At 31.7% G+C, this 13,050-nt stretch overlaps 1 protein-coding gene across 3 annotated transcripts; it reads left to right on the forward strand.

The window, feature by feature from the left end:
• The first annotated feature begins 1,134 nt into the window (after positions 1-1,134).
• LOC107853854 (probable glycosyltransferase At5g03795) lies at positions 1,135-5,847 on the forward strand. 3 transcript variants are annotated; one of them, XM_016698852.2, is made up of 4 exons: positions 1,135-1,974; positions 2,295-2,566; positions 4,773-4,815; positions 4,990-5,847. In XM_016698852.2, exons 1-4 carry the CDS (start codon positions 1,663-1,665, stop codon positions 5,650-5,652), a joined length of 1,290 nt encoding a protein of 429 aa, XP_016554338.2. In that variant the 5' UTR covers positions 1,135-1,662; the 3' UTR covers positions 5,653-5,847. The 3 variants fall into 3 exon arrangements, with proteins under 3 accessions (XP_016554338.2, XP_016554332.2, XP_047265022.1); XM_016698846.2 differs by having other exon boundaries at positions 1,140-1,974; positions 4,467-4,815; XM_047409066.1 differs by having other exon boundaries at positions 1,842-1,974; positions 2,299-2,566; positions 4,467-4,815.
• Positions 5,848-13,050: the final 7,203 nt, after the last annotated feature.

Below are 13,050 nucleotides of genomic sequence, written 5' to 3' on the forward strand. Positions count from 1 at the left end.
TGATAATCAAAGACAAGTGGGCAAGATAGTGGGCCTATTAGTATCAAGATAGTTACTGTCATCACCTTATGGGCAAAAGCTTACATAGTACTCTCTTATGCTGTGATATCCATAGTACCAAAAAAAAAAGAAAAGAAGATATATAGCTACAATTTACTTAATTATTTTTGGTCAAATGCCACTGCACCATAACATGACAAGATATTTACTGTCATCACCTTATTAGAAAATGAAAGAATCACATCACTCACTTTGAGAATTTGTTTTACCGAGTTTTGCCGTGTTGCCCATTTGTTTTGCTGACTTTTGCCGAATTAATACTCGAGTCGTTGATAACGTTTTATAAAATAAAAAAGAATAGAAAAAATAATTATTATTTTTCTTGAATATTTTTATGAAAGTCTTCTATTTATATGAGAAATTTACTCCTAATTTCTGACTAAAGATAAATACTTTAAAATAAATATCAACTAGATCTTGATACTAGTTTCTGACTAAAAGACAGATACTTCAAATATAGATATCAACTAAATTTTGATAGATTTTGATAAATATTTTAAATACATTTATAACAACATAGAAGATTTATTTATTTTCGAGATAGATGTAGCTTAAAATTCTTGGAGGGCGTTTTTGTCGCATGAATAGCCCAATTGCACCACTTTGACTATAGGGTGATATCTTAAATGGATAGATACGTTGCATTTTGAGTGAGCCAAATCTACGTGACTAAAGTTTGCACTTCAATAATGATAATTAAAATTAAATTTAAACTTGAGAAATTGTTTCATTGATACTACATGACAAATATTTGATTTCACGATCTAATATTTTCCATTCTACATTAATTGTCCACCTTAGTATAAATAGTTGTATCAAATGATTTGTTCATTTACCAAACCAAGAAAAAGATAATTGAAATTTTTTTATTTCGCATCTTTAATTTATATTTTTAACACCTAAACGAGTTTATAAGTTTTAAAATAAAAAAATAAAAATTTCAAAGGTGGGTATTAAAGGTAAATTAATAAAATTATACATCAAAGATTTGGTTTTTGAGAATATAATAGGTCACAAGAAAATCATGATTAAAGATGTAGAGTTTAAACAACCGTTAGATTATCCAAAAGTATGTATATTGAAGAAAAATTTAAGATGGGGAAGTGGTTTTAAATTTTTGTTAGTGCAGTAGATATCCATATAAACTTGCATATTCATTTGCTAATATCCAACTTTCTGCCAGCGCAACAGTGGTACACAATTCACAAAAGCATAAAAAGGAGAAGTTTAGATTTGGGAATTTAACTATTGGCACAAAAAATGGAGAAAAGTAAAGTACAAAAATTATCAGTAAAGTAAGACAACTGACTTTGAGAATAAGGGATGCTTGAACTTTAAGAAAACTTTACAAGGAGAGGATCCCCAGAAAGGTGCTGGCTACTGAGCAAGTGCCCTTTTTGGCTTATTTTAAACACATGATGTGCAAGAATATTGCTAATCTGCAGCAAAGAATAACATGCAGTGAAGTAATGAATCTCAGAATGTTCACTGACTAAAAAATCTTTATCTCATTTATTATTTCCTCTCATCTCATTTGCAGTACTATTAAAGGAAGTATAGTACTGTTAGTGTGGGCATGCAGAAGTAGTCAGTTTTTAGAAGATGCAATTGCCTTCATTTTTGTCTTCTAATTTGGCTCTCTTGGTTTTCATCCCTTTGGTTCTGCTTTCAGTTATTGCTTGCACATTAATAGGCCCACAAAGTAGTAGTTCTTTTGAGTCATTTTCTTCTTCTTGGAAATGGAAGTCTGTTGGAATCTTCAACTCTTATTCTTTGAGGTCTTTAAGTAGTTATGAAGAGCAACATGGCCATTTACAAATTGTTGGTCTAGCTGAGACTTCTCCTTTCAACAACTCATTTCATCAGAACCTGGTAGTTGAAGATTTCAACAACTCATTTCATCAACCTCCCCAAGTAAAGCACACTTTCCCCTTGTTTTTTCAACTTTCTTTTTTTGTGTGTGTGTATAATCTTGGGTAAGTAATTACAGGATAAATTATCCTGTGATTTTATCCCAATCAAACATGGGATAAACTCATCCAAGAATTAATCTCGAGATTAGTTATATCCCTTATCCCTCCTACAAAACAATCCCTATATGAGGGTGTAAGTTATATGCATTGTCATTGTTAGTGCAGTTTAATGTGTAACCTTCAGTACGTAGAACTTAAATTCACGTGTTGATCTATTTGCTTCTTTCTGTGTTTTGCTAATTTGTTTTAAAAAAAAATAAGGAAGGAAGAGAAGGGATTGAGAAGGGTGAATCAAATGAAGGAGAAGAAGAGACTGATAAGGATATATCTAATGAAGGAGAAGAACATGGTAATGATACGGATAAAGGGGTTCTTAAAATGTATAGCAGGTTAGAAAGGCTTGAAGCAATTTTGGCAAAATCAAGATCATCCATAAGAGAAGCTGCTCGAAATGGGAGTATGATATCTAACCACCATGATCCTGATTATGTTCCTCAAGGCCCCATGTACCATAATGCAAATGCCTTCCACAGGTACTAATTCTACCTCACAATTTTATTTTATTTTTTTTGGGGGGAGGGGGGTTCCCATCGGTATCCAGAACGGGACCAAATAAATCTAGGATTCGCACCGGGAAGTTCCACATCGTGGTAAAACGCTCCAAACAAAGGTCAATCCATACAAATCCAAATTCTTTGGTTAAGAATAAAGCACTTATCACTCCACTACAACTCTAATTGGTTCAACCTCACAATTGATTATAAAAACTACCTGTTGTTACATTTTAATATTAATTTTGCTATTGTAATGTTGCATATTGAAGTGCATTGAAATACTGCATGCTGGAGCATCTATTGATCTTTATCTCCCACGCTTCATTGTGGTAAAATGGGTGCCTTACTCCTCTTCCATGTTTATCTGTGGAAGAATGCATGTGTTCATTTTTCTTTGGCAACTCTTCTAACATCTCACTTATAATTCCCTTGTTATTTTAACTCTTTGTGTCATATAACTTATGTAATATCTAAGCATATATCTTCCTCATTTAATATTTCAGTACTCCCATATTTACTAGATGGAAGAAATTCATATTTTCTTCCTTGTGTTGGGTAGATCAGTTGCAGTATATTGTGAAAAATGAGAAAAAAAAAAGATATGTATAAAAACTATAGAGTGCATAAAAGAGAGTAATTATGTTAGCAGAAAAGGGACAAATATACCCGAACTATAATAAATGGTACGTATATATCCTCTATCATATTTTGGGTACACATATGCTTCTACCGTTAATGAAGTGGTACGTATATGCCCCTCACACTAAAGGTAGGGGCATATGTGTACCCCAAAGTATGACGGAGGATATATATGTACCATTTATCATAGTTTGAGGTATATTTGTCCCTTTTCTATTTTAATTTTTTAATTTCAAATAATTTACCCAAATCATTATCTGACCCAATAAACCCATCGAATCCGATTTCAAACCAACTGAATCCGACCTTGATTTTTTGTTCCAAACCTGATACTTTCTTTGTTTTTCTCTTAAACGTGAATCCCAATTAAATTGGAGTGATTGGCCGTTGCTACTAGTTGGTATTTACTAGTTGAAGGGAGTGGACATTAAGTCGGAGATGGCCGGAGCTAGGGGTACAACGATGGTTCGTCGGTGAAGTGTTTTCGGTTCGACGGAGATGGTGGATATGTGGTGTTGACCGATAGTGGGTAGTGTTTTTCGATGGAATTTTGTTGTAGAAAATTGAAATGTGAGGTGTTCAATTTATTTGGTGTTGTTTTTGGGTGTTACGAGTTAATGATTTTAAAAAAAAATTAACAGTAGTAAGTGTTACTGTATTGTATGTGTATAGCATTATAGGGGTGAGAAAAATGTGTCTGTTAGATAGATGTGTCTTGAATTTTAATTGGGACCGGATCAGATAGTGGGTTTATTGGGTCGGATAGTGTGTTTGGATTAATTATTTGGAATGAAAAAATTAAAATGAAAAAGAAACACATATATCCTGAGCAATGATAAATGGTATGTATATATCCTCCGTCATACTTTAGGGTATACATATGTCCCTACTACTAGTATAAGGGGCATATGCATACCATTTCATTAATGGTAGGGACATGTGTGCACTCAAAGTATGATGAAGGGTATATATGTACCATTTATTATAGTTGGAAGATATATTTATCCCTTTTCCGTTATGTTAGTGAAAGAGAGTGAGATATCCGTACCTCAACCTGAAAATAATTTTCTTTATTTTTTTGTTATATTTATTTTTCAACTGTAATTTGATCATTGTGATAAATTACACCAACACTGCCATTTTATCACGTTATCAATTAATGTGTATGATAGAGATTTACTTGTTATACTCTGATTTATTTGTGATACTCTATTTGTGAAGTGGTTGTTGTATGTTGTAGGAGCTATCTTCAAATGGAGAAAAACTTCAAAGTATATGTGTATGAGGAAGGAGAGCCTCCAATGTTCCATAGTGGTCCATGTAGGAGTATATATTCAACAGAGGGGAGGTTTATTCATGAAATGGAAAAAGGAAACCTTTATAGAACAAAAGATCCAGATGAGGCCTTGGTGTATTTTCTGCCATTTAGTATAGTTGTGATGGTTCAATATCTTTATGTCCCTGGTGCCCATGATATGAATGCCATTGGTAACACTGTTGCTGATTATATCAAAGTCATTTCTAACAGACATTCTTTTTGGAACAGAAGTCTTGGTGCTGATCACTTCATGCTTTCTTGTCATGATTGGGTAAGAAAATTAACTCTTTAAAGACTCAAGTACATGTGTTATTCTGGTGAGTCATGGCATACTTCCAATTGTCGACCCCAACTAATTTCGGATTGAGACAGAGTTGATAGTTGATTGATATATTGTCATCAAAAATATGCTTTTTTAATGAAAAACTTTTCTATTGATTTCCAGGGACCTCATTCGACTTCATATGTTCCACATCTCTTCAACAACTCCATAAGAGTTCTGTGCAATGCCAATACCTCAGAAGGTTTTAATCCTCTAAAAGATGTATCCTTACCGGAAATTAATCTCAAGACTGGCGATATCAAAGGACTCATTGGAGGTCCCTCACCATCAAGAAGATCAATCCTAGCATTTTTTGCTGGTGGTTTACATGGTAACATAAGGCACCATCTGCTACAACAGTGGAGAGGAAAGGATGAAGATGTGTTGGTTTATGACAAACTGCCAAGAGACAAATCTTATGAATCCATGTTGAAGAACAGTAGGTTTTGTTTGTGTCCAAGTGGATATGAAGTTGCAAGTCCAAGAATAGTGGAAGCGATATATGCAGAATGTGTACCTGTCTTGATTTCAGATAGCTATGTGACACCCTTTAGTGATGTCCTAAATTGGAAAGCATTTTCTGTGAATGTGGCAGTGAAGGACATACCAAATATCAAGAAGATACTAATGAGCATTTCTCAGACTCAGTATTTGAGAATGCATAGGAGAGTGAAGCAAGTTCAGAGGCATTTTGTGATCAATGGATCTCCTAGAAGATTTGATCTTTTCCATATGATTCTCCACTCCATCTGGCTAAGAAGATTGAATATAAGACTTCAAGAATAGGAGTTATCACACTTAATTTCAAGAAATAAAACAAGAGCAATCTTCAGCAGTTTACCAATTTAACTAAATTAGCATACTCCTAGTTATATCCAAATGGAACTAACATATGATGATTCCTTTTTTCTTTTCTGTCAAAAGTTTTCTGATTTTTCTGTTAAATCATCCAGTTTTGAAATAAATGTTACTTGTAAGTCATTTTTCTTTCTACATATGCCTCTTTTACATTACCTTAGTACTCCATACATTTACTTATTAACTACACTAAAACTACATATTCATTATTATTTCTTACTTTTAGTACTCCATACGTTTACTTGTTAACTACACTAAAACTACATATTTATTATTACTTGTCACTTTTAGCTATCAAGAGAAATATATTTTTTTACGTTTTGCCATAATGCCATTAACATTAAAATCACTTATTCCTTAAATCATTTTCCAAGTATTAGCAAAGGTGAAATATGTGTGAAAAATTCATATACTTCAACTTAATTTCCTACATCTAATAAATCAGATTCGTCCTCTGTTTACTGATATTTATTTTAATAATTAACTAATTTGGTTGCTTATTAGTCTGGTATACATAGCCACATTCTTCCATATAAAATAAGTTCATAAATTTATGCCACATTGATGCATCAAAGAATTTTTGGACGATTTCTATTGTTGTTATATTTTTTTTTGAGTTACAGTGGGATTCAAGGAGAAATAAAATTATCGAAACGGGAAGATTTAGAGATGGAGAAACAATTTAGACTTTTGAACAAACCTATCGTCAAAACAATAAAGTTTATCATTGAATATCTTTTTGTTTAATTCTCTTGAGTGATTAATAAATTTATGAGTTTTGGTTCACAGACTATGTATGGAGATATATACACTTGTGTGAATTTCTACAAACAACCTACATTCGATCATCGGTTGATGAAGAATCATAATTTTCGTTTCCAGACACGTTTCTTAAATGTCCATTTTATTTTGAGATTTCTAGAAATGCATAGATGATATTGTGAATTTGTGGTGCATAATTTAGTTGTAAATGTACAGATGAAACCTACTTTAGCACGAACAAAGCAAAATGCAGGTAACTCATCAACTAGATCATCGTCGAGAATATGGTTAAAAGGTAAAGGTTGTCCTTCCGAAACAATTCCAATTAAGAAAAATACAAAAGATGATTTTATAAGAAAAAACAGTATGCCACCATCAAAAGATGTCATATTTGATAATTGATTGCGATTAGATAATGTTACACCAGTTTACTATTTTGGCTAGAACAATTAACGCTCATAAACAGAATTCATGATTCCATTTATGAAAAAATGAGAGTTTGTCTGTAAAGATTAAACACACATATATATGTATATTTCCATAATTTCGAAAATCTTATATATTTTATTGCTTTTGTACAGACTAACAACAATAGTGAATTAAAAGGAATGTACAGATCTTCACAAGGATACAAGGTACATGAAATATGAAAATTCACTCTCATTTCAAGTTCAAAATGTTTATCTTCTTCTTGTTTACCAGGCCTTTATTGTTTACTCAAAAACAGAGGTGGATCCAGAATCCGGACTCTCTGGGTGCCAAATAAACTTATTGACAGGGGCGGAGTCACTTTCGATGAAGGGTGGTCAGATGCACATCCTTTGTCGAAAAATTATGTGGTGAATAGAGGTTAAATGTTAATCATAATGAGTATATATTTAATTTTGCACACTCTTAACATAGCTGAGAATAAAATTTACATATCCTTCTCTGAATTTCTGACTCCGCCACTGTTTATCATTAAAGTAATCAAATTATTCATTTTTTGATATATAGGATAATTAACCGACCAATTAATTAAAAAAAAACAATAATAAAATGACAAAACTTGATCTTTCAATACTATTACTAATATCATAATATAATATTCATAATTCATTTAAATGGTAGAATGCACGTCTGTTGCCCTGTTTTAGTCTATAATGCTTCACAGAAAATAATTTTGTAGAATGTACGCTTGTTGCCCTGTTTTAGTCAACAATGCTTCACAGAAAATAATTTTAAAAAACAAATGCAGAAAATAATTTTAAAAAATAAATGCTGCAAATTGGGATAAACAATGCTTCACAGAAAATAATTTTAAAAAACAAATGCAGAAAATAATTTTAAAAAATAAATGCTGCAAATTGGGATCGAACACATAACCTATGGGTAACAAAAGTGTCGCTTTGTCACTTGCACTAGATAATGTTTTGATATTATGAGTGACAAATTTAATACTCCCTCCGTTTAAGAAAAAAAATGACCTACTTTGACTTGACACAAAGTTTAAGAAAATAAAGAACTTTTGAATCTTGTGGCCTTAAATTAAAGTAGTGTCAAATGTACCAAAATGTCCTTTAATCTTGTGGTCATAAACATGTCATGTGGATAGTAGAAATTAAAGTATTGTCAAAAAAAGGAAAGGGTCATTCTTTTTTAAATAAACTAAAAAGGAAAGGGTCATTCTTTTTTAAATGAAGGGGGTATTTGACTATATTGTTATTAAAAAAACAAATGCTGCAAATTGGATTCAAGCACATAACTTATGGGCAACAAAAGTGACGCTTTGCCACTTGCACTAGATAGTGTTTTAGTATTATGGGTGGCAGATTTAATATTTGACTATATCAGTATATATATATACCTATATACATAAAGTTTTCGTCGAAATTTGTGGGTGGCGTGCCACCCTCACGACAATGAATAGATCCACCCCTGCTCAAAAATAAATAAATAAATAAAACTAAAATTTAACGAGAAAATACATTATAAGTTGAGAAAAATTCACGTGCTACGTACAGGTTGCAATAGCTCTAACTAAATATAATCCAAATAACAAATTTGCGGAAGCTGGAATGACGGCTAATATATAGAATCCTAAGGTTGAAGGTCAACAATATAGTGCATGTCGGTTGAAAATTCAAAAATGATCAGACGTTATACAAGTTATTGGAGAGTAAGTCTAAATTCATCGATATTTAATTAAATATTTGATCTAATGGCGAAAGCTTGGAGTGTTAGAATCAAGGGAAAAGACTCAACTATGCCACTGAACTATTAGAAATGGCTCATTTATGCCATCAGTTAAAAGTTGAGCTCATTCATGTCATCGCCGTTACAAAACTAGCTCATTCATGCCATTACTTTTTAACGGTGGTTTTCAAAAATAACTTTGCCACGTGGCCTTTTATTAGAAGTCCACATCATTAATTAAAATAAGGAAAAACGCTCAAATGTGCCATTGAACTATCAGAAATGACTCATTTATGCCATCAGTTAAAAGTTCGGCTCATTCATGCCATTACCGTTATAAAATCAACTCACTCATGCGATTACTTTTTAATAATGGGTTTTTTAAAATTGCTTCGTCATGTGGTCTTTTATTAGAAGTACACGCCATTAATTAAAAGAAATCAATATTAATTTCAAAATATCTGAAATTAGTTAGTATCGCGATTATTTATTCCAGCATTTATACCATAATGATGAGAGAAGTTATCCCATATACATGGCGGGATGATTGGAATAGCAGACTTCTTTTAAGCCGTTATTTGAAAATATTTTTTCAACAATGTATGCTCCACTAATTCGTGATGGGAGAAGTTATTTCATATGCATGGCGGGATACTTGGGATAACAGACTTCTTTTAAGTTGTTATTTGGAAATGATTTTTTTTAATAATGTAGACTCCCCTAATTCGTGATGGGAGAATGGAGAAGTTCTATTGGTACGCCTCTTTCTTTTTTTTACTTTCCCTAATCGTTCATTGGTTTATTTTCTTGCAACTTTGTAGTATATATTGGAGTCACTGAAATTAAAACTAATCAGTTACTGTAGGATAGAATTTTTGAGGTTTCTGTTAAGCGTAGCATTTATAATGATTTAGAATCAATTAGAAATAGCTAAAGGATATACATTAATCACTATTTTTCTGATTAGAAAAATAGTTGTTGTTGTAGGAAAAAAAATACTTTAATGGGTGTTGGGTTATGTTAAATGAATCGGTTGTTTTTAATGGGTCTAAGATATTTTGAAATTAATATTGATTTATTTTAATTAATGTCACGGACCTCTAATAAAAGACCACATGACAAAATTATTTTTGAAAACCCACCATTAAAAAGTAATGACATGGGTGAGCTAATTTTATAACGACGATGGCATGAATGAGCTAAACTTTTAACTGATGGCATAAATGAGTCATTTCTGATAGTTTAATGGCATATTTGAGTCTTTTTCCTTATTTTAATTAATGACATGGACCTTTAAAAAAAGGCCACGTGGCAAAACTGTTTTTGAAAACCACCATTAAAAATTAATGGCATGGATGAGTCGATTTTGTAACGGCGATGGCATGAATGAACCAAACTTTTAACTGATGGTATAAATAAGTCATTTCTGATAGCTCAATCACATATTTAATTCTTTTCCCTAAAATCAATATGAACTAAATCATCACAATATCTCTATTTTGAATTACATGGGGACCCAACACTCTAGGTGGATACCAAAAGTAGGCTCTTCATGCATTTTCAAGTAATTAAATTTTCTTTTAGTTTACACATTAATTGTATCTCAATTTTGTGAAAGTAGAAATCTTGTTTTTATCTATGTACCCGAATTTCCATATATAGCTCATATATGGGATATTTTTGTATGTTTTGTAGGCTGGAAATAAGCATTGTTTCAATATTTTATGTCCTGATTTTGTTTTAGTAAATACTAAGGTACTTATTGATAAGATATTTCAACGTGTATCACATGGTGGAGATCATTCTTCATGGGAAGACATAATGGCTATCGCTCTGGTAAATTCTTTGTTACTTTTGTAGAACTTCTCCAGTTTCTCTTTAAGAGTACTCAATAATTTGTATATCTGAAATCACCAAAATATTAACGTAAGATATTTCTTTGTCAAAAAACAAAAGGATCTAGTCAATGAAAATTGGTGGCTTTTTATGAAAGAAAATCATATGCAAATTGGTTTTTGGCCTCCAACAATCTTCACTGACTTGGCTAACTTTGCTACAAATGTTGAATGGGGAGAGTGGTATATAGTCCGCCAGATGTACCTAAACCTCCTATGGGCTCATAGTTTTTTCCCTGTGGGAGACACTAGTTATGACGCTTATTGTAGGGCAATTACAATCTTAAATGATAAAGGCGAGACTATATAGACGCAGATAAAACAAGCTCACATGTCGATAGTCCTAATTTATACGAGGTTTTCGACTTACCGCATCTCATATAAGGAAAATTTCAGCATTGTGTACTCTATGGGGGACCTGGTGAGATAGCGTTAGTCTAGGTCTTGTAAACTATTACCAGGTGTTTGATTTCTATGTCGAAAGAAATAGGGAAAAGACATCATTTTCATCCCAAACTATATAAGAAAAGTCGAAGCCATATCTAAACTATACTAGTGACCTATTACACACCTAAACTATAAAAAAGTGAAACTATTTACCCCTCCAAACTGATCTGGCAAAGAACGGTATATCATATTCCTACACGCGCGTGAAAAGCAGAAAAGGAAATTAAAAGCTTATTAAAACGTACATGTGTCATTATTCAGTTGCATTTTATCAATCAATTATATTTAATTAGTTTTTGATTTATAATATAATTTTTATTTTCTTTCTTTGCCTTTTAATTTGTTTTTCCTTTTCCTTTTCCTTTTTTTCTCTTCATCTTTGTCTTCTTTCATGTTTTTTCATTTCTTCCTTAACTCCATTTCTTATTCCTTACCTCCTCTCAACCTCCATCAATTCATCAATGAATTCACAAATACACTTACCCTTTTATTTTTTTCCTTTATTATTACAAGTAGGAAGAAATTTGTTATTATTGTTATGTCCTTTTGATTTTGTTAAAAAAAAAAATAGTACTAATATAATTTGAAATTGATGTGTTTTGTCCAATTTATAATTGATATTTCTCTGTAAATCTGGGTATTATTTAGATGAAATTTACTCAATTTTAATTTAAATTAGATTGCGAGTTTTTCGAATTTTACAAAATTGGATTATGGGTATCTTGAATTTCACGAGTTGGATTGTGGGTTGTTCGAATTTTACAAAATTGAAATGTGGGTATCTTGAATTTCACGAGTTGGATTCTATATTTCTTGCATTTTACTGAATTGTGTTATGGGTTTCTCGAATTTTGCAAATTGAATTCTAAATTTATCGAATTTTATGAAGTTGAGTTATGGGTTTCTTGCATTTACGAATTGAATTGTAAATTAGTTGAATTTTATTGAACTGAGTTGTGGGTTTCTTGAATTTTCAAGAATTGAGTTCTGTGTTTGCATTTTATGGTTTGGGTTATTATTTGCTCGAGTTTTATTGAATTGGTTGTGGGTTTCTAGAATTTCACAAAAAATGTCGGAAGATTGTGAAACAGTGAAAGGATTGAAGTGATTTTGTTTGTCGGATTTGAATTGCTTTGATCCGATCGAATCGATTTGTTTATCAGTAAATGGGCTTTGCCCAAATTTTAACTAAAAGAAGGAGGATGGGGGGGGGGGGGTGCTGGTGATTAATTTAGGAAAAAAGGTGAAAAAAAATATGTGTTTGACACGCGTCAGCGCGTTTATACACATTCAAGATAAAATTTGATTATGACATTTCAAGGGGCAAATAGTTTCATTTTTTTATAGTTTAGGTGTGTAATAGATCACTAGTATAGTTCAGGTGTGAATTTGACTTTTCTTGTATAAAGGTGAAAATAATGTCTTTTTCCTAAAAATAAAAAAAGTTTTATAAATCAACAAAGCCCAAAGTTATGTCTCTTTCACCTTCAAATTGCTCCCAACTATCGATTGACTCAGGCTCTAAATCTTTTTTTTTTTTATTCTATGTATTCTTCTCATTATGCACGTAAGGGAGGAGCCGTATGAGGTGAAATTCACACAGAGATTCTTTCAATTGAATGACGCATATCCAAATATAGTTCAGATGCTATGAATCACTTTTTCATATATGTTTTCACTTTACGATGCTTTTGTTTGTACCTGAAAAAAGTTATATTGCAATTTTGTGAGTAAATGTCCATGCACATATGAATATATGTAATGGTGGTAAATGAGCGAGTTGGATGAAATTTGGAGAGGGTTGAAAACGAGTTAACATAAAGGATGTGTTTGGTATGAAGGAAAATGTTTTTCATGGAAAATATTTTCCTAGAAAATGTTTTCATGGAAAAAAAGTTGGTTTCTTACTTATTTTCTTATGTTTGATTGTCAAGTGAAAAATATTTTTGAGTGTTTGATTGATGAATGAAAAAATATTTTTCAGAAAATATATTTTAGTGTTTAGCTAAAGAGTAAAAAATACTTTTTAGAAAAATAATTATTGACC

The sequence above is a fragment of the Capsicum annuum genome, chromosome 1 (assembly GCF_002878395.1).
Source record: "Capsicum annuum cultivar UCD-10X-F1 chromosome 1, UCD10Xv1.1, whole genome shotgun sequence".
NCBI lineage: Eukaryota > Viridiplantae > Streptophyta > Magnoliopsida > Solanales > Solanaceae > Capsicum > Capsicum annuum.